General features: G+C 45.3%; 1 protein-coding gene across 2 annotated transcripts in view; it reads left to right on the forward strand.

Moving 5' to 3' along the window:
• LOC122577198 (homeobox protein abdominal-A homolog) overlaps nt 1-19,256 on the forward strand; it is a 38,250-nt gene extending 18,994 nt beyond the window's left edge. The window contains exon 3 of one of the 2 annotated variants that reach the window (XM_043748345.1): nt 10,349-19,256. In XM_043748345.1, the coding sequence (XP_043604280.1) occupies nt 10,349-10,776 (428 nt within the window). In that variant the 3' untranslated portion in view covers nt 10,777-19,256. The remainder of the gene's footprint in view (nt 1-10,348) is intronic. The other variant, XM_043748346.1, reaches the window with a different exon arrangement.
• Nucleotides 19,257-19,511: the final 255 nt, after the last annotated feature.

Genomic DNA, 19,511 nt, shown 5'->3' on the forward strand with positions numbered 1-19,511 from the left:
CCCTTACGACTCTTACGAGGGACGGAATGTTTGCCAACAGCATTCTAATACGTCATTCTTTATTGTAAAATTAAAATTTAATCCGGAGGATCGTATCGAGGCCCTCCATTTAGCGCGCGCACGAGATTACGTGTATTTTAGGATTGGCGTGCTGCCGGCTGGTTTATTTTTGAGAGATTCGGTCGCCAACCGCTTCACCGCGATACCGTTCCAACAACGAGAATTATGCATGCTGCGTGTCGCGCAATTAACAAACGCAATTAAGCGCCCTTTTTAAGCTGATATACAACGAAAAAGGATAAACGGACAAGAGAATATTATTCTTTGTATTGTCTAAAACGTAAAACGAATCGGCGAATGTGATGAGAAGGATTACGTTTTTGATCAAATTTGTTCGAATTGTCGCCATTCGAAAGATCGAAAAGGTCGTTATGTCTCATTCCATGAAGCATGGGAAATGAAACTGAAGTGAAAAATAAACGAGGCATCGCGTATGCTAATTAGACGTTCGTGCGCCAGTGACTCGAACGAATCGCACTCGTAGACCGTTCATAACGCGTCGTATTCGGCGGGGATATATCGCAATTGCCACGGGACATGGACGATTTGTCGGCTTTGTACCATTTCCAGTAACGTTTCCAACTGAGCGCCGGTGCTACCGGTGCAATTTACGCGGGTCGCTGTAGCGTTCGAATTATCGCGCTCGCACGGTTTCATGACGTCGAATAATGGAAATTCTTTCTCACGTGCGCTGCCACCATCCTCTGTCGTCGTTCACGTTTATCGGACCACGCTTCTTTTTCTCTCGACGAAATCGAAACCTGTGTTCTCTCTTGGGGAAAGAATGCGAACACGGATCATCTTTCTCTCGTTGTGTCGTAAACAGCAATATTTTGTACAGTCGGTCCGCGAGACGAGACAAAGAAAGGCGTATCCTCTGACAGAAGGAACAACTAGATACCGCGTGCGTTTTTTCCCCGTCTTTCTCTTTTTTTTTCTTTTTTTCTTTTTTTACTTTTTTTTTTTTTGAGGTGCAATGCGAGCGCGTTGCTCGTGCCATCAGACCGGGTCGGGGGCTTCTCTTATAAATTTCACTCCCAAGGTGACTTTACAATTTCGTGGGAGATTAGAGCGCTTATTGCCAGAGAAGGAATAGCTGCACAGTCAGCCGCCATGTAGATACGATTCCACACACCGTGAAAGGCACCGCCATGTCGCGCATCTGGGTAGAGAGCCGATCTCGCCGGTTTCACTGTTGTGTGCGTAACGCGTCCCCACTCTGGTTGGCTGAATGCGTGTGCGTGAGGCAGATACACGGCAGATAATGGGAGGCACCCTTATAGATGACGTTTGGGTTCCACCGGGAACAATGGAGCGAACTTCTCCCCTCTCACCATCCATCCTTGTCGGAATCCTTTATTACCACCCTGTATATATATACGAACGGCATACCCTCATATATATATCCACCCCCCTCTTCTTCTACACCCTTCCATGACACGGTACATAGGCGCGTGTTGGAACGCATAGCTCGCCACGCACACCACAGCGAAACGAGCTGTCCAACCAATCGGGATTTAAGCCTATTGCTAGTCCTGATGGAAGCCACGCTATACCAACGCACACTCACGCGTGACGAAAGAGTGCGTGAGCACCTGTACGTATAGCCTCCCGTGAGATCGTTTCGCCATTTACCTTTTGCTCTTTCTTTCCTTTCCTCTCGTTTCTGCCCGACAGATTAAAGACACCCACGTCGCAACCGCTCGCGGTCGAACGCGTGTTTCTATCGCTTCTTGCTCTGGTTCCCCTCGAGAATGTCTAGATCGTAAGTCAACCGACCGGTACGTGTAACGTATTTCGATGAGATCGATAATTTTTACAAGTGAACAGCGAAGCCGAGACTGCTTTTAGGCTGACGACGGATGGATGATCCCTCGCGTCTATCCTTCTCCTCGGATTGCATTCGCTTCGCTGTCTTTTGTCGCCATAAATAGCTACCCATCGAACTGGTGCACACAAGTTTCTTTCCGTCGATGACGAGAATATCGACGCGACAGGAAACTCGAAAGAATTATATCGCCTTACCGCCTCCTACGCGATACCAAGTCCTCGGATGTGTGCTGTCGCGGCTGGTACGCTATTACTCATACTATCGCGACCTGGGCACGAGACGCTAGGAACCGGTACGTAGACGACGGGTTTCGTAGTTAGGTAAAGCGATCGCACGATTGGAATAACGTCGGTTCTTATTGCCACGGTCCCGCTGCCAGAGATTTCCAGATTATTACGCTGCGATCGTTTGTCAAACGAGTGAATGGAATTACTGGAACGGTCGGAGCGAACTCTCTTTGGACATGTTGACAGAGGTCGTTTTCTCGAAACGGATCTCAGTTATCGTAAAATTTCCAGCCGACAAATAGAGCATCGAACTTTGATAACCTTATCTTCGTACCTCTTATAGCAGCGCCTTGAATAAAAAAAAAAAAAAAAAAACACTAGTGACTACATTTAAAAGCGATAAAGAAAGAAAGAAGACATTCGGAGATAAGAGACGCACGTACCGTAAAATATAGAAAGTGAAAATCGCATTCTACGAGATGAAACTCGGCCCGCTCTGCCAAAAGTTTTAACGAGGCCCACGACGACTTTAACTTTTAATCACGTCTTCGTTCGTTCGCCGTCTAAAAAAAGCCACCGTATGACCAGCGACTAATGTATTCGGATACGTGACATCATATAGCAGATATGCCTGCTATCCGGCTCCATTCGAGGAATTCCATAGACAATACTGAAGAGAGGGCGGAAGGATGTAGGAAGAGAGAGAGAGAGAGAGAGAGAGGGGGAGAGGGAGGTTCGCGCGAACGAAAAGGCAGCAGCATCTAGTTTGACAACAGTCGCAAATCGCGTGGTGGCGGAGGACGAGGGCGCTGGCGTCCCTCTTTGTTCGAGCGGCTGGTCCAGCGCTGGTGCCCGATCCATTCATAAATATCTCAAAACGGCTTAATTTCGCGGCACTGCGGGCAAATAAAATCTCGAGCCGGTGAAAAATGTAGACAGGCCGAACGAAGGGGGAACGGGAGAGAAGATACGGCCCAGCCACGACCCACGAATCGCTTGATCGCCTTCTCGGGTCACTGCAGCCTCCGCTAGAGAACGGCCGAACGAGCCAGAAGGCTTCGTTCCTCTGTCGTTCCCTGAACGAGAAGGACGCCCGTGTACGTGTATCAAAGAGAGACGGAGACTGAGCAAAATGGTCGCGATAACTCCTCCATTTACTCACTCTTTCTATCTTCTTCTCTCTCTCTCTCTCTCTCTTTCTCTTGCTTAGTGGCAATTCCAGGCTCCACCGTGCTCAAGCGATTTATCCGGCTAATCCTCGCACTTTTCGTGGCCGATTTGCCATCCCCCGCAAATATCTAGCGAACCTAGACGTTAGCCTCGCGTTGATTGGTCGCGGTGACTTGTCCCTTTCCACGGACCGATTAAAGCTTCCCGGAATTTCTTACCTTACCGGCGAGGTCGTAGCCTCGTGGTTGCCCTTATTCGACTCTTGCCAAGAGATCGCCTAGCGTTGGAAGTGTACGTGGAACTGGAAAGGAATCCAGGTGTGACGACAGATTCTGGCGGAAAACACGACCCAGCACCCCGTGTCGACACGGGCGTAGGAAAAACTCTCTCTATGCAGCTGCTCGAAAGAGAATGTAAAGGAGGGAAAGAGAGAGAACAGTCGGAACAGACATAGGAGATACCGATCGTTACCAGCGGGATTCATTTATGGTAATTTTATGCGCACCGCTGATCGCGGCTGATTATTGTAATCGGCACACGAAAGGACGGCCGATTAAATCTGGTCGTTTAATTTAAGCGTGACATTCCGCCGTTTGTATCGGCGGTGGCCATCGTCTGTGTAATTTCTTCTAATCGATACGTTTCGATCGTCTGGAATGACGTATAACCCTGTTTGTTTTTCCTTCGTCGATAGGAAATTCCAAGACTTAACCGTGCAAATAGCAGTTCGGCGTAGACATTTTTCTAAACGCGAATCGACCGCGTACGAACACGGAACTACATTACGATTGAAACTCGTTGGCAACTGTATCTCCGTGCTATCCGGTTACTCGAGCGCGCGTTCTTACTTCGTTTACTTCTTTGAACGAGCCACGAAGAATTCCACAGAAATTTTAACGAATCCCGATCTCGTTAGCCGAGTCGGCTTGATCGGGTCTCTGCGGCGTCGTAGCGAGTTATGCGCGCTTTATGACTCATCCTTGAATTTACTCGGCTAACGCGAGGCGGGTTGCTTTTAGCGGACACACGAGGAGGAAGAAAGGGGTTGGCGCGTAGGAAAAAGCGAGCACACGGAACGCAGATATATGGGAACGGTTAGGTGTTGCGGCGAACGAGACGTGTTTACCGCCCGTGAACACGGCCAGTCGGTGTTTTCGGTGAAATAATAACTCAGGGTCGCGTAAATAATGCCGAATAAAAGCGACAAGGTAAGTGAAACGTACGACGAATAAAACTCGAGACGCGAATTTACCAGGCGATCGACGCTATTCCGGCTGTCAGTGGCTGTATCTCGTTTCCATTTCAAACTGCACGGCTCTTTCCACCTAACGCCTCCTAACTCCTCCATTGCTCCTTTCATCCGTCCTACGAAACGTCGTTCTATTTCTATCCCCGTTCGAAGGAAGCGGACGTAAAGTGTGCTCGATATATTCCACGTTATTTATTAATCGATTTACCTTTACTTTTGTGCGGCCTTAGTATAAACTCGTCAAAGTCGAACGGGACCTATGGTTGTTGAACCTTGCTTGGCACCACGGCGTGGCTTACGTCGAACAAACGGGAAACGTGTGTTTTAAATACCTCAAGTCGCATTTCGTATTCCTAATTTCGAGTTTCGTTAGTGGCGTCCGCGATGGCGTCCGAATAAAGAAAGAGGGGCGGTACGCAGTAATTTACGCAACGAAATATAAAAGGCTGCACGGTGATATTCGGCGGACGGTGAAAAAGCGCTTGTTGACCGATAACCACGAAGCACCGTCGCCCGATAACGCCGTCCGGCGAATGGCCAGACTCAAAATGGCTGTTAAAGCAACGCCGTCATTGTTTTCGACCGCGTTTCGGAAGAAGCGAAAACCACACAGAACGTACGAGGCGCGCGCTTGACGTTTAATCGCTCGTCGTGATTTACGATAACCTGCGCCTCTATTGGCGTCGCTATTGTGCTACGTACGGCAGCCCACCGTTTCGTTCCGCTATGAACCACAGTTCGCACCACTTGACGCCGCTTTCCTCCTTTTTGCTAGACCCTCGAAATTATTATCATCATTATTATCAGTACGGTTTCACGATTGTAAATCGTAATCGCGTTAAGCATGGTTTTTTATCGATTCCGATTCACGTCCCTTCGTTCTTGTCGCGTTAACAAACGTTCTCCACGCAGCCGTAGATTCTTTTCTTTTAGAATTGCGGTAATAGCACAGAAGTAACACAGAAACGGAGGAACGCAACGCGGATGATTTTTTCCACGCGGCGTGCACCTTTCTCTTTGTGATTGCGAATTCTTGGCGCACGGCGTAATTTGTGGCGATTTCCATGCGTTTTTCGCGGAGTTGCGCAATTCCCTTGGTCGTTGCGCCAAGACATCGGCAAAAACTCGACGAGGTATCCCCACGGGTATTTAGCAGACTTGCGTAACCACCGTTTCTACGATTGCCGCCATCCACGAAATAAAATAAAAATATGAAGGACTGATAAGTATCGCGGGCTGAACGCGCACAGGAGGATCATTTTCCGCGATTTCGATATCACAGCGGATACGGCCCTTGATGGTCATGATGGTCAACCTGATACTGACATTAACCGTCCTGGAAACGATTTATCGCGTCTCTGGTTATCGTATAGGGCGAGAAGAGTATGGAAAGTAATCGAAGATTGCCGGATACGATGACACGTTAACGTGGGGTGTGTCCAGGGGAAAGAATGTCACCCGAAGCGTATTTCTTATCGATTCGCATGTTGAACCGCGAACCTGATAGTTCTGCGACTATTCGGAGAATCTTGAAAATATCGAGAAGTAGCTTTAAATTTATTTCACTAAACCTTGTAGTCTGACCGTCGTCGGAGTGTGAAAAATAATTGCCATTTACTGAAATGGCTGATAATCAGAAGATATCGTGACGAATGATTCGACGATGTTTTATCGAAGAATACGCCGGTCGATCGGGGCATTCGAAGGTAAACGTCGTTGGAAATTCTAGAACGCTGCAAAACACAATAAAGTGGCGGATAAAGAGGATGAAAAAAGGAGAAAGGGCGAACTTTTCTACCGAATAAACGGGGCGAAGCTTCGAAATGACCAACCCTCCATTAGTGAATCCATCTCGAACGTATAAACTTGGTTACATGTTCCAAGTTTCATGCACCGCCCCTCGAACGCCCTATTTCAGCCAGCGAATTAACCTCGCGTCTCTTCAGTGGACGAGAGATAAGTTTTTCCCGAGAGAAACGATCGAGTGTAATCGAAGCGTTTAAAGTTCGATTCCATGGATTTCGTATAAATTCGCGAACTTAAGAGGACAACCGTGCGATCGGGGAACATTGATAGAATCTCGGTAGTAGGAAACGCGAGCAAGAGGGGAGGGGGCGGCAATCGTAGGGTGAGGCGAACACAGTCAGGCAAACTTCCGCAATATCCTCGTCTACTCGACGAACGGTGAAGCCGCGTGCGGCGACCTAAAGCAGGTATTAAACTTAATATATGGCCGCAATTAGGCGCAGGCCTTCGCCCTTCTCGTTTACAGGCTGCGTCCTGTAGTACCACGCACACGCCGTATCACTCGGCTGCCCTCCGCCGAAATGGACCACCGCCTGTCAGCTATAACTCCGTTGTGCCTGAATCACTCGAGACTTGCTGTTAATTAACGGAAATTTACAGGCAGAAATCACAGGTATCATCGTCAATCACCGTCACCGTGCACGTTTCGTGTCACGCGATTGCGACGTAATAGAATTCAGGAAGTCTCGATGCTTCGACACGAACGTAGAACGAACCACACGAGTTCGTTTCTTTATGGAAAAAGCTCGCGACGAGCATGAAATTATGCGAAAAAATTGGTTTCTTCGTGTCTCATTCTGTTTGTATCGCCAGGCTGTAGGTTTGTTGTGAGTCTGTTGATTTATGATTAATCAATTATCAATTGCAAATGTAAACCGGCTTATCGCGCTATTAACAAACAGAGGACGCGAGAATGAATGGTCATAAAACGAGTGAAAATGTTGGTTGTAATGTGTTGGGGAAGCAAGAGGGGATTATCTATCGTGCCAGACTGGCAGACGCATATTACACGCTTCTTTCGTCACTTTTTTTTATTAATCGCATAGTGCGAGGTTATCGGCGATCTTCGATCAGGGGTTATCGGTGCCACGCCGTTTGAAAATAACTAACGTCGGCCAATTTCCTTTGCAGCGTTGTCTCGCCTCGTTCCGCTCTCTACGTTCGAAACGTCGGACGCGTTTACCTCTTCCTCGCCGCGTATTCCGCTTGCTCGAACGAAAGCAAAGGGAGCAGGAGAAATTGAAAGATATTGGAAGGAGAGGAGCAAGAAGGTACATAAATTAAGCATTCCCGGGAGCAAACGAGCTTCACGCCCAGCTGTTAACCCCGTCCGACGAAATCCTGGCCAGACAGCTCCCTCCGGTGGGGCGGCAAGAACGGTTATCTATAAATTCTGCATGGACATTAGCTTGATCCAGCGAAATTGTTGATAATGCTCGCGCCAGCGCTCGGCCGATGGTCCCGTAGATATTTATGGTGGTTGAAGTGTGTGGGGACAATCGGGTTCACCGGTGGTCGAGAGAAGAGAGGAAGCAACGAATTCTGAGAGCCGTGTGGCGCGTGTAGAGCACAGAGGAGAGAGAAGAGACGCGAGGGCTCGGCGAGGAGGGACCGACAGGGAGGATGCAACGAAGGGTTTTCTGGCTGCTTGACTCGCCCCTGGCATGATATGCCGCCAGCAGGATGGAATGGTTTTCCCTCCGGTTGCCAAGGTAACCTATGGCCCACCCTTCGAGCTTCGGCAACCACCCTGTCGCTGTGGCTGCACCGGCCGCGCGGGCTCTCTTCCTACGTGAGCTAAACTCACGCACACAAGCTTGCCGAAAAACCACGTTGGCTGGGTTGTTGTTGCCTCGCACACCGATCTCACTACCATAGCCGCACCGTACGCACAACCACTACTATCGCATCCACACAGTACATGGATAGGTATTCGCGAATACGTGTAACCTCGTCCGGAGGCTGTGCACAAGCGCACATACACACCCAGTGAATCCTGGACCGCACTGCTGTGAACGGCCATGCTGAATTCAATATCAGCATTCTCTGCATTCCCTCGCCACTTTTCCGTTTTTTCCTCTTTCTTGTCTGCCTTTGAACGATGATGACAGGATGGGTCATGCCGCGTGTTACTGGCTGCTCTTTCCCGAGAGTGTGTCGGAAGCTTCCAGTTCTCCAAGCATTGTTCGCCAACTAGAAAATGGAGAAATACGCCGGTTAAAAGGCTACTGGGAGGATACTTGCTCGGGATTTGCGACAGTTTGCGCAAATTTCGCCAAAGGTCATCTATCTCTTTATCTCCGCGAGCAGAGTCGCAGTGAAATGAATTTCCTCTGAAAGACGAAGATAGATAAAGGGACACGGGAGAAGATCGCGTTAAAGATTTTATAAGCATGGAATATTGTTCGTTTTTAAGTGATCGGTTGCGACACGATTTCGGCACGAATCAACGACAAAATTCATCAAGAACAGAAAATCTCGCTATCTTTTAGTAGTCGGTAGCGCGTATTTGCTTCATCACGTGGCAATCATATAGCCACTCAGCGTCTTCCCGAGAATGATGGTATTATGGCTGACTGTTCATTGCGCCGGAGAACCGGTTTCTCAGCGACGAACTGAAAACGCCGAGCCCACCCTTCTACGCCGCCGGCCAAAAGTAAAATTACGTTCGAGCCAATTGCGAAAATTGCCCGTGAGAAGTTTATCCCGCGTCTATGGTGCAACTTGCGGCCATCTTATGCTGCCTTCTCTTCTGTATAAATCGCGAACGATCAAACTGGTGTGTGCCTTTGAAGCTTCTAAATCTCCATTCGCGTAATTTCTTAGTACTTTATTAGTATTTAGCGATGGAATGTGAACAGATATCAATTGGTATAGACAAACGTAAGGTTTACGCAATTACTTGGATGGAAATGTCGGAGATGTTGGGATCGCGCGTTGTCTGGGATCGGTTTTTAAAGGGCTAGGTAAGCCAAGTTTTCAGATAGGAAACCAGGTAAAGGCAGGTGACAAGCATCAGTCTTTACCTGGTTAGCGCGGCCATGTGCTTCGATGGCCACCTAAACACCATAAAAAATTCAGTGCGCTCAGCGTATCCCATTTTACGACTTTGACTCTGCGGGTGCAGAGAAAGTTGGACGGGAAGATATTTCAGAAAAGGGTTCAATCTTTCTTTCCGCCTATTTACAATGAACACGTAGACTTTTTCCCCAAAACTTTCTACTTTTTACCTCGTTCAACCCCTGCAATAAACTGGCCATCCGAACGTGTTGCTTTTTTTTCACGCAGAAAGAGAAAGCGAGGAGAGAGTTGAGATTTGTGACTCGACAGGCGAGACGCAGGTCATTCCATGAAAGAAAAAATTGAACTTTACGTAACGAAAAGCCTCGTTCGTAAACGGGGTAGCCTTCTTTCCCTTCTTACGATCGCCGGACGGTCACGAAAGAAGAAAATTGCGAATTTCTATGGCCGGAAAAACGCGAAATTAGTAGCAGTTTTGTTGCACGTAGTTGGTGTTCGCGGCTAATGACATTTACGAAGTTGATGGATCGACTAATAATGTAATAACCGGCTAATGCATATCGCTCAGCAATTACGTAAGCGAGTTTAATAAATAAATAAATCAATAACGGATGATGAAAATGGAGTCAGTGCACCATAAAAGAGTAACAGCTTTCGTAAACGAAACTCGTCTTCAAGATCGATCTCTGTGCGTCAGCGAAGGGAGCTTTTAATTTCGAACGTACAGCTATCGAATATAATTTATAATCACCCAACCCTTTGCACTTCTTGCGTGCTCATTGTACCGAGCCAACGGTCAACTTATTCTTCCAAATTTTCACTGTCTATGTGCCAATCATTTGACTTTTAACTTGCGCGACATTTTATTTATCTTCGACCAAGGGGAGAACGAGCGTGGGTAAGCATATCGACGCGGCAGGAGTTGACCGTGGTAGTGCAAAGGGTTAAAAGGCAAATTTTCCTGCATAAAAAAGACTAACCTAGGCAAATCTGCGTTTTTGACGTTTCCAGGGCCGAACGGTTGTCCGAGGCGTAGGGGTCGACAGACGTACACGCGGTTCCAGACGCTGGAGTTGGAAAAGGAATTTCATTTCAACCATTACCTGACGCGACGGCGACGAATAGAAATTGCGCACGCCCTTTGCCTCACGGAACGACAGATCAAGATCTGGTTCCAAAACCGGCGGATGAAGCTGAAGAAGGAGCTGAGGGCGGTGAAGGAGATCAACGAGCAGGCCAGGCGGGAACGGGAGGAACAGGACATGATGAAGAAGCAGCAGGCCGAGAAGCAAGCGAAGATACAGCAGGAGCAGCAGAACGCCGCGCTTCAGCATCAGCAGCAACATCACGTGAGCGGTCTGGACAAGACGCAGAGCGATCTTCTGAAGGCGGTCAGTAAGGTGCCCACATAGGAGACTTTGCTAAGCCGGTTGTCTTTCTTTTAAAGAAGAAACAAGAGACTGGACGCAGCCTAGACGCATACATCGAAGCGAAGCAGCTGATAAGAGGTTGGCCAAACGTGTAGAGAAGAGAAAAGAAAATCGAACGAACGCGGGCAAGCACGAAAAAAATGCACCTCTTCTTGCTGTTCCGGCGTGAACCGACTAGGACACGACGAAGGCCTGTCTCTTCGGGACTTCTTTTTCCTCCCGCTCTCTTCACCGAGAAGAAGGTGTTCTCGCGTACTTTACGTAGTACGCGTACTACGAAGACTTTATCAAGTGATCTCTGTTCTCTTGTTTTCGTATCGAGTTTAAAGAGAAAGAAAGGGAAACGGAGAGGAAACGCAGTAGAGGACGGTTTTACGAAGGCGAACGATTACGACTCGGAGTAACGACAATAGCGCACCGTGTTGTGCCATTGCCCCTCTCCGATGAGACTCGGTGTCGATAAGAGGCAGAGACGCGGGGATTGCAAAGGTTGCGGAGGAAACGAGGGAGCCGAGAGAGAAAAGCGCGCAACGATGTTTGAAGTTGTCTGTCTCTTTTGTTTTTTACGGAAGAAGAAAGGAACGAAGGAGAAATAGGATGCGGAGGGAGTAATCGTAGTCGTTAGAAAACAGAGAGAGAGAGAGAGAAAGAGAGAGAGAGAGAGAGAGAGAGGAGCGTAGTAGAAAAGCGAAGCGTATAAAAGAAGCGAGAAGCACACCCTCGAAAAAAAAGAAAAAAAGCAAAAAGAAATTAAATAAAAAAAAAAAAATACACTACGTACTTATTTGGCTGGGCCAAAAGGATGGACCTAGCCTGCGACTGATTCCTAGAGCGTATAATGTAATAATTGTTAATCGGGCGCGACGAGTCATCGCGATTGCCGGGTGATGAACAGCGGGGATGATCAGTTGGCGCGATAACTGCCACACAGACGTACACGAGGAGCCAACGATCGCGCGTCGGAAACCGACGAACTAGAATTAGCTTGAACGAGGAGAGGCCGAAGGATTAACGCCGCCCTGCCGTATAACAGAAGATCTCGTGTGCGGCAGCGCCGACGAGACGATCAATTAATACCGACGGAGGAGTGGTAGGGAGTAATTAAACGAGGCTGTCGAAGAATTCGTCTAATTCCGCTGAACGATCAAAACGGAGAGAAAAAAAAAAGGGGGGGGGGACACGAAACTCGTTGCACTCCGCCATGCCAAGGAACATGGACGATCGCGGGCCTGACCTTTCGAATTTCTCTATCTCAACTTCGATCGATTATTCTAATTACCTGCCCATCATTCGCCATACGACAGTTACCAACGTGGATCATCGCGATATCTTTTCTTCGCGTCTCGTATCGGAACGTCTACGTATGTCTGCCAGCTTTCTCCGAAATATCCCGATCAAAGTTTAGTTGGCCGTGGAGAGTTTCTCCATTGCCGATAGAAGGATATGGCGAGAGGATGAGCGAAAATCGAATCTCACGGTATACGCGCAGATTCGACGATGTAGCTCGTTCCGCGGGGATGAACGGATAACGCGGGGTAACTCGCGTTACGATTAGTCTCGCGCGAGCGAATGAGCGGCGGAAAGGATGGCAAACGGATCGTATCGGAGAACTCTGGACGCCCTCGTTAAAACATAACATACCTATCGCGCGATTGCGCACTTTGAATACCTCAGATAGCCTCTTCGGATACCGCGCTTCTTACCGATTATAACGAAACTAGTGGCGCATGCATTCGACCGACTGTATGCACACGAGCAATTTCGTGCCGCTGGCCGACTTCTTTCCACGAGAGAGGAATTTAGTGGTACAAATCGATGCCATTTGCTGAGCTCCTTTTCCAGAGTTAATTAACCGTGGTTTACGCTCGTGATTGCCTCTTCGAGAGTTCGCGTTGTAATTAGGTAAATTAACGTCGCTCCCGATAATATTTCTGCCATTTCTGACGTCCGTGCCGACTACGCCAGATCTGCTCTCGCTGACGCAAATATCCTTTAACCGTTCTAACCGAACCCGTTGCGGATCGCTGTTTCCCCCGGTTTTTCGTTTCTCTTTTTTCTTTCTATACATTCTTTTCATACGTTTCTCTGACCCGGATCGGCCATGTTCTCCCGCGAAACGTTGAAAAAGATCGGCGTTGGAACGCGTCGTTGCTTCGATTGGTATTCCTTCAACGATAAATTCACTCTTTTCTAAAACTGATTGTCCGTCGGTTCCTCTCGATTAGCGTACCAGGTAACTAGTCCAGAGGAACCCCGAGGCGCGGAAATTTATTTTTTTACGAGGAAATTTGACGAAATCACGATGAGCGACGAAGCGTTGCACGAAGATGTTAGGAAGTCTGACGAAACTATATGGGGGAAAGATGATTAATCAGACAGGAAACGAGATTATTCTTCTCCGCGTATTTTTTCCCATCTGTCAATAACGATGTTCTAAACTATCTCGATGAACGAACGTTTCAAACGTTCGAGATTCCCGTTCATTCCGATAAACCCGACCAGTACGACTGTGTTTCGAATGAAAAATTGAAACGTTTCAGGTAGTAGTGGATTTCGGGAGGGGCTGACTCGTCGATGAGCATTCACATTCATTTATCGCTTCAGTTAGATCTCAGATGATATCGTACAAGGTATCGCTAACGCTTTTACTAATACAAGATAACTTGTATGAAAGCAGCACGTTTTCCATATTATCTAAGATAATTTATCGTTACGCTATTGGCGAGGATCATTGTTTAATTGGGTCACGCGGTCACGATCCATGACCGGTCCCGCGACCATTTCGAACGCGACGTTCTTCTAAGAGAAATTTATTTTCCAACTACGATTGTTTTTTTTTTCTTTCTTCTTATCATACTTCTTCCTTCTTAATAACGTTATTCGCTCATTTCGCGTTGACACATGTTAATTTTTGTCTGTTAATTTTACGTAGTGTTATCATAGTTATATCGATCATATTATATATAGCCGTGTTAATTCGAGTATCGAAATCGTTAAAAACGAACAGATGATGATTATTTGCTTCTGTTCCTTCCGTCTTTTTCCTTCTTTTTTCTTTTTTTTTTTTTTTTCTTGGTCAATTCTTTTCTGTATCGCACATCGATTTGTTATTTCCGTGTCCGAGTATCTCTGTGTTACACTTTCGCGTGCAGCATCACGGCACAGCAACGTGCTTCCGCGGACGATAATCGAACGTACGATTGGCCGTAGTGAAAAGGGAAAGGGGCGAGAAAATCGGGAAAGAGAGAAGAAAAACGGGAGTACACTAGAGAGACAGAGAGACAGAGAGAGAGAGAGGACAAACTTCTAAATAAACACGCAAGAGATTTTTACGCAAACAAAGACACATCACCGGACGAGTATCTCACTCTTAGTACATTAAATACGTAATTTGGTGTCAGGGTAGACATTTTTCCATAGATATAGAAGCCGTTGTTGCTATTTACTTACGTAGAATTCGTAACGATGAAGAGGACTAGTAAGGGAAACCGAGAAAGAAACGCCCATCTTTCAGATTATATAAATTATTACCTAATTATTTTTTTCTCCTCCCCGTTAATGTCGATCCGTACAAAATATTCATCCGCCGTATTCCACGAGTATCGATTCGGATGCCGACCGGTTTTTAATGTTATTTATCGCGAGACAATGCGGAACGTATCGTCGGTGTCGTTTGGTCTTCCGTAAGTTATCGATTTTTCCGACTTGCGCGTCGAAAATTTCTCGAAAAAGTTCGCGATTCGATGTTCCTGTCGAATGTTTCGTTTGTTTAACTTTTTCCGTTGCTCGCGATTTCCAGCGATTCGTTTGATTGTGAATGTTTTGACAGAAATTGCGGAATTTCTTCTTTAATCCGTTTGAGAAACACGTATGACGAATCGTCGAAACAAAACGCATATACGTAACTGGAACCAAGAGAAACCGTAAGATTTGTTTTCCAGTAAGGCGGAGGATCTGTTGTACGAATCGCACAATGACTATCTATTTACGATGTAAAATCATAGTGTACACAATACCTTATTATATATTGTTAAAAATAACGAGTACGTTATATATATATATATATATACATACATAAATATATATGTATATGAACAAAAGGGGAAGAAAATTTGTTCTACCGTGCTCGGAAGACAAGCAAACAAATAGGAAAAAAGAAAGATTTTGATAGCAGTATGATAACGAAAATGAAATTTAGAATACGTATGACGTGTACGTAAAAAATACATACAAAGCAAAAGATTGATAGAAAAAGAAGAAATGAAAAAAAAAAAAAAAAAATTCTACGCAACAAAAGAATTAAGAAGCAGGAAAAAATAAGATTTTGTTAAATCGAAGGGAGGAAAGGAACAATTTTTAGATCAGCTAGAGCAACTATTATTATATAGTGAAAAAAGTAAGGAATAAATAGACGTCCGTAATCAAGGTGAAATCGCATCGTTTTTAGGGGGAAAATCTAAGGAAAAGTAATATTGAGCGAGCGAGAGACCGAAAGAGAGAGGGAGAGAAAGGAAGTAAGAGAGAGAGAGAGAGAGAGAGAGGGTGAGTGAATGGATAAAAACCGTATTCATATTAATACTATACCGCTAATTACCTAAAGTACTATTATACATAAATATCGCCGTACGTAAAGTAACGATTAAGCTGAGCATGCGAGTTTACGCACGAGATGTACTCATGTAAACTATCTCCATCCACCTTCATCCCCACCCGTCCCCCTTCTTGCTCCTTCAACCTCCACACGCCACCTTCTTCCTCAGACCTCCGCATAGAGAATATACCTCTGCATACCGTAATTGTAACGATGTCTTAAACGTGTAACGAGCAAGATAAACGAAAAGCGAAGAAAAAAGAATATTACGTTTACGCGAACGACATAGAATATAAAGTATAATAAGATACGGTAGGATATACGGTTCAGTTGATAGGAATGGAACGTTCCCAGGGAACGGGATACTCGGAAAAATATATAGTTGCCGCTGGGTCCCAATTAATACTGACGCAGTTCGATGAACACAGCCAACGACGACGATGACGACGACGACGACGACGACGACGACGACGACGACGACGACGACGACGACGTTGATAGTTAAGAGAATCGACGAGACGCGCATTCGATCATGCTAGAATCGAATTCATGGAACCGAATAGTTTGCTCGGTGAATCGTGAACTTGTTTGTTGTATATTTTGCTCTCCTACATGTTATTTCTATAATTTTTGTTTCTTTTTTTTTTTTCTTTCTCTTGCTTTCTGTTTCTTCCAACGACAAACAATACGTTGAACACTTTCGACGAATTTTCGGAAAGATGAATGGCTCATGGCTCGCTCGAAGAAATTTGAACGAAGAATCGTGCGCTTGGTTGCTTGGAAAGTCCGTTTACTCACGATTCTCGTTTCTGTTCGCGTGCGACGTTGGCGCGACCGTGTTAGACACGCGGCGGTTAGATTTCTTAAGATTTCGCCTGCCCGCGTAACGTTGTATTATTGCGATTTCTGGCGACGCAACTATACCTTCTTCGGAGCAGGATCGAGCGGAATCGACGCACGTGGCGATGTAGAAGCGGAGAGAACTGTAAGAAAAATTGTCGACGCACGCAAGTCGTATATCGGTTCCGGTCCACGTAATCTCAGTTACGGAATTTGATGGGGTAGCGATATAAACCGCGCGACCTTGAGCGGCGTGATACGTTGTTCGTGATGCATTTCGTGATGCCGGTTTAAGGTCATTTCTGTTCTATATCGACAGTTTTCGGACGGAAAGTAATAAAAGGAAGGTGCGCGATCGCGCCTGAATCTTCTTCGGCTCAATGTATACGTAAAAAGAAATACGAACGTGAAAAAGGAAAAGACGAACGGAAAAGGGAACTGAAGAAATTTAACGGAAAGGGGAGAGAAATTTTCTACGGGGCAAAAGAAAAGAAAAGGAAAAAAGGACATTAAAGAAGGGAAAAGATGCACGTGACGCGATCGAGTCCCGAGAATCGGTGTAACTATTTGTAGAAAAGCTTTACACGTAACTCTATTTACGAATTATTAATATTAATATTATTATTATTGATAATATTATCGACGACACTATTTTTATTATTTTTATTACTACATAGCATAGTTACGTTTTGTTTTCAATGTTAATACCGTTTGCGTGTACAGAGTCTGTTTTTTAAAACGACTTAAAGTGACGCGGCTGGCCAGGTAACGTGGTTAGCGGAAGTGGCGGCGCCGATACGTCCGACAAATTAGGGATATACGTAACGCGTACTAAGTATAATTAATTATCATTATTAATTAGCTGAGAAGTTTGTACAGTAATCGCAACGGTGAGATTCGTAGCGACCATGTTATATACGTACGTATGTATTAAGTCTTTAATCGTTAGTGAGTGCGGTTCGAAACGAAAGAAACAAAAAAGAAGAAAAAAATTAAATTTAGCTGTGTGCGTGTGCGTGCGTGTGTGTGTGTGTGTGTGTGTGTGACGCGCATTCACACGAGCCTCTCGCCGAGAAAGCAGCGTCGAGTGTTTCGACTAAACGAACGAACGAACGAACGATTTGGGAACCTAGGCGTTTCCGCTTTTCGCTCCTCTGCTCGGCTCGCTCCATTCGGCACCCTAGTAACCGAATTCCGTTCATTTGACGTTTTTCCTTGAACCGTGTTGCTCGTTCATCCTGAAAGGATAAGTCGCGCTGAGACGTGCCTCGACTGCGTGCCGTCCTCTCGTTGTTTCTAATTGTAATCTCCCATTGACGAACAGTTTGAAACAACCGATCGTTCGTTGAGTGTTGCCAGTTGTTTACGTTACATCGTTTCCATTGTTTTCTCTTTTATAAGCGTTCATGTTGATCGTCTACATTATTGTCTATTTTTCCCCCTCTTCTGTTTTAAGTTTCGTTACGAGTACTTTATGTTCCCGGTGATATACTCAGTGTCGCCAATTTGTTACGAAAATTGACGTTAATTTTATGAGATTAATGAAAGGTAGCGCGTCGGAGAAGAACGTGGCCCCGCGTTCCCAAATCATTCGGGCAAAAACCGAAGAGGATCAGCGCGTCAGACGTGAATTTTTAGAGTAACAGAAGAAAAACTGTGCGGGCGCCGTCCACATACGAAGCTTTCTCTCGGCTTATCTTTAAGCTACCTAATGGCATCTACATTGTTATAGAATATTATTCCAAATAATTGACGCGTAATCATATCATATAACTTTCCTAACGCTTCCTTATTCTCTTTCGCACCCTCCCCTAATCTCACCTCCATCCTTTCATCCATCCCTCGCCAACCTACTTCCTTAATCATTTACCCTATCCTCTCCTGACATCTAATCGAATTACTCGCTCTATTCTTACCATTATTATAGATGTATTATATTGAATTAAAACTGTATCGATTAGGTCTATACATACGCGTATATATATATTATGTACATATATACACACATATTATATTGCTATATATGTATTATATATGTGTATATATAACATATATACGTGTAGATTCACAAAAACACAAGTAAAACAAAAATAAGGGAGTAACACGAACAACGTTGACAACAAAAGCATCGCTATTTAGTAGTACAACTTTTGCCCGACTTGCCAAACTCGCGTAAAAAAGGAACAGGAATTATTAAGATGACGAACCAACCACGATCCATCGTCGCTCTTCTGGAATCGACTTGACGATTCGATAAATGTGAAATGGAATACGTGCGTGTCGCGCGGTGCTCTCGAGAGTGTTGGAAGATCAACAAAAAAAAGAAAAAAAAAGCAGTAAAAAAAGGAAATTTGATGCGTGCACGCGCGTATGTGTGAACACTTCTCTAATCCGAATTAAGGAAATTGTGCGAAACGGAAACACTGTGGTGTGTGGCTCGAGCGTTGGTCGAAACGATGTCACAGCGTGTTGAAGTGCAGAAGAGAGAGAGAGAGAGTGGAAGAGAAAAAGGGGATGTGAGTGTCGTTCGAAGGACGGAGGACGACCTATGTCTGCATATGTGAGAAAGAGAGAATAATCAATCGGAAGCGTGTGAATGAAAGAAATAGAATGAAAGGGAATATTCGCGTGAATTGTAACTATGTACGTGCTGTATGCGTTGGGCAACGTGGCAGATTTGACAGAAATCTAAATTTTCAACTATTATCGATTGTACGCGTATCGATTGGTAATGAAAAAGAAATGATGAAAAAAGGATGGAACTATTTAAAAGGATACGACGTCGGAGTCCGTTCGACGGGATGCAGATAGAGTTGAAAATACGAAAAGATGAGAATAAAACGATGGGAGAATTTGTTATATTTTCTTTATTACGTACTAAATCTGATTGTTTATTTATGAGCTGTTTAGTTTACATGTTCTTTCGTAGTTTTGTTTTTGTTAAATACGAAGCGAAAATGTAGGAGCGATCGAGACTACTGCCGAGTTTTATTTTCTTCTTTTTTTCTTTTTTTTTTTTTTTTTTTTTTTTTTTTTTTTTTTTTTTTTTTTTTTTTTTTTTTTTTTTTTTTTTTTTTTTTTTTTTTTTTTTGTACGTTTCCGAGATTATGTACAGATATTTATAAAAACGTTGCGACTTCGAAAGACGTCGATTTCGTCTCGTAACCACCAGAGGAGCACTTTCGCGATAGACCATCAGAGTGAGATCTGCGTGCCATAGAAATGCGCGACCGTCGATACGATACGATTCGATCGTCTTTCGAAAACAAAAGGAAAAGAAGAAGCG

Source organism: Bombus pyrosoma, linkage group LG18 (genome assembly GCF_014825855.1).
Source record: "Bombus pyrosoma isolate SC7728 linkage group LG18, ASM1482585v1, whole genome shotgun sequence".
Taxonomy (NCBI): domain Eukaryota; kingdom Metazoa; phylum Arthropoda; class Insecta; order Hymenoptera; family Apidae; genus Bombus; species Bombus pyrosoma.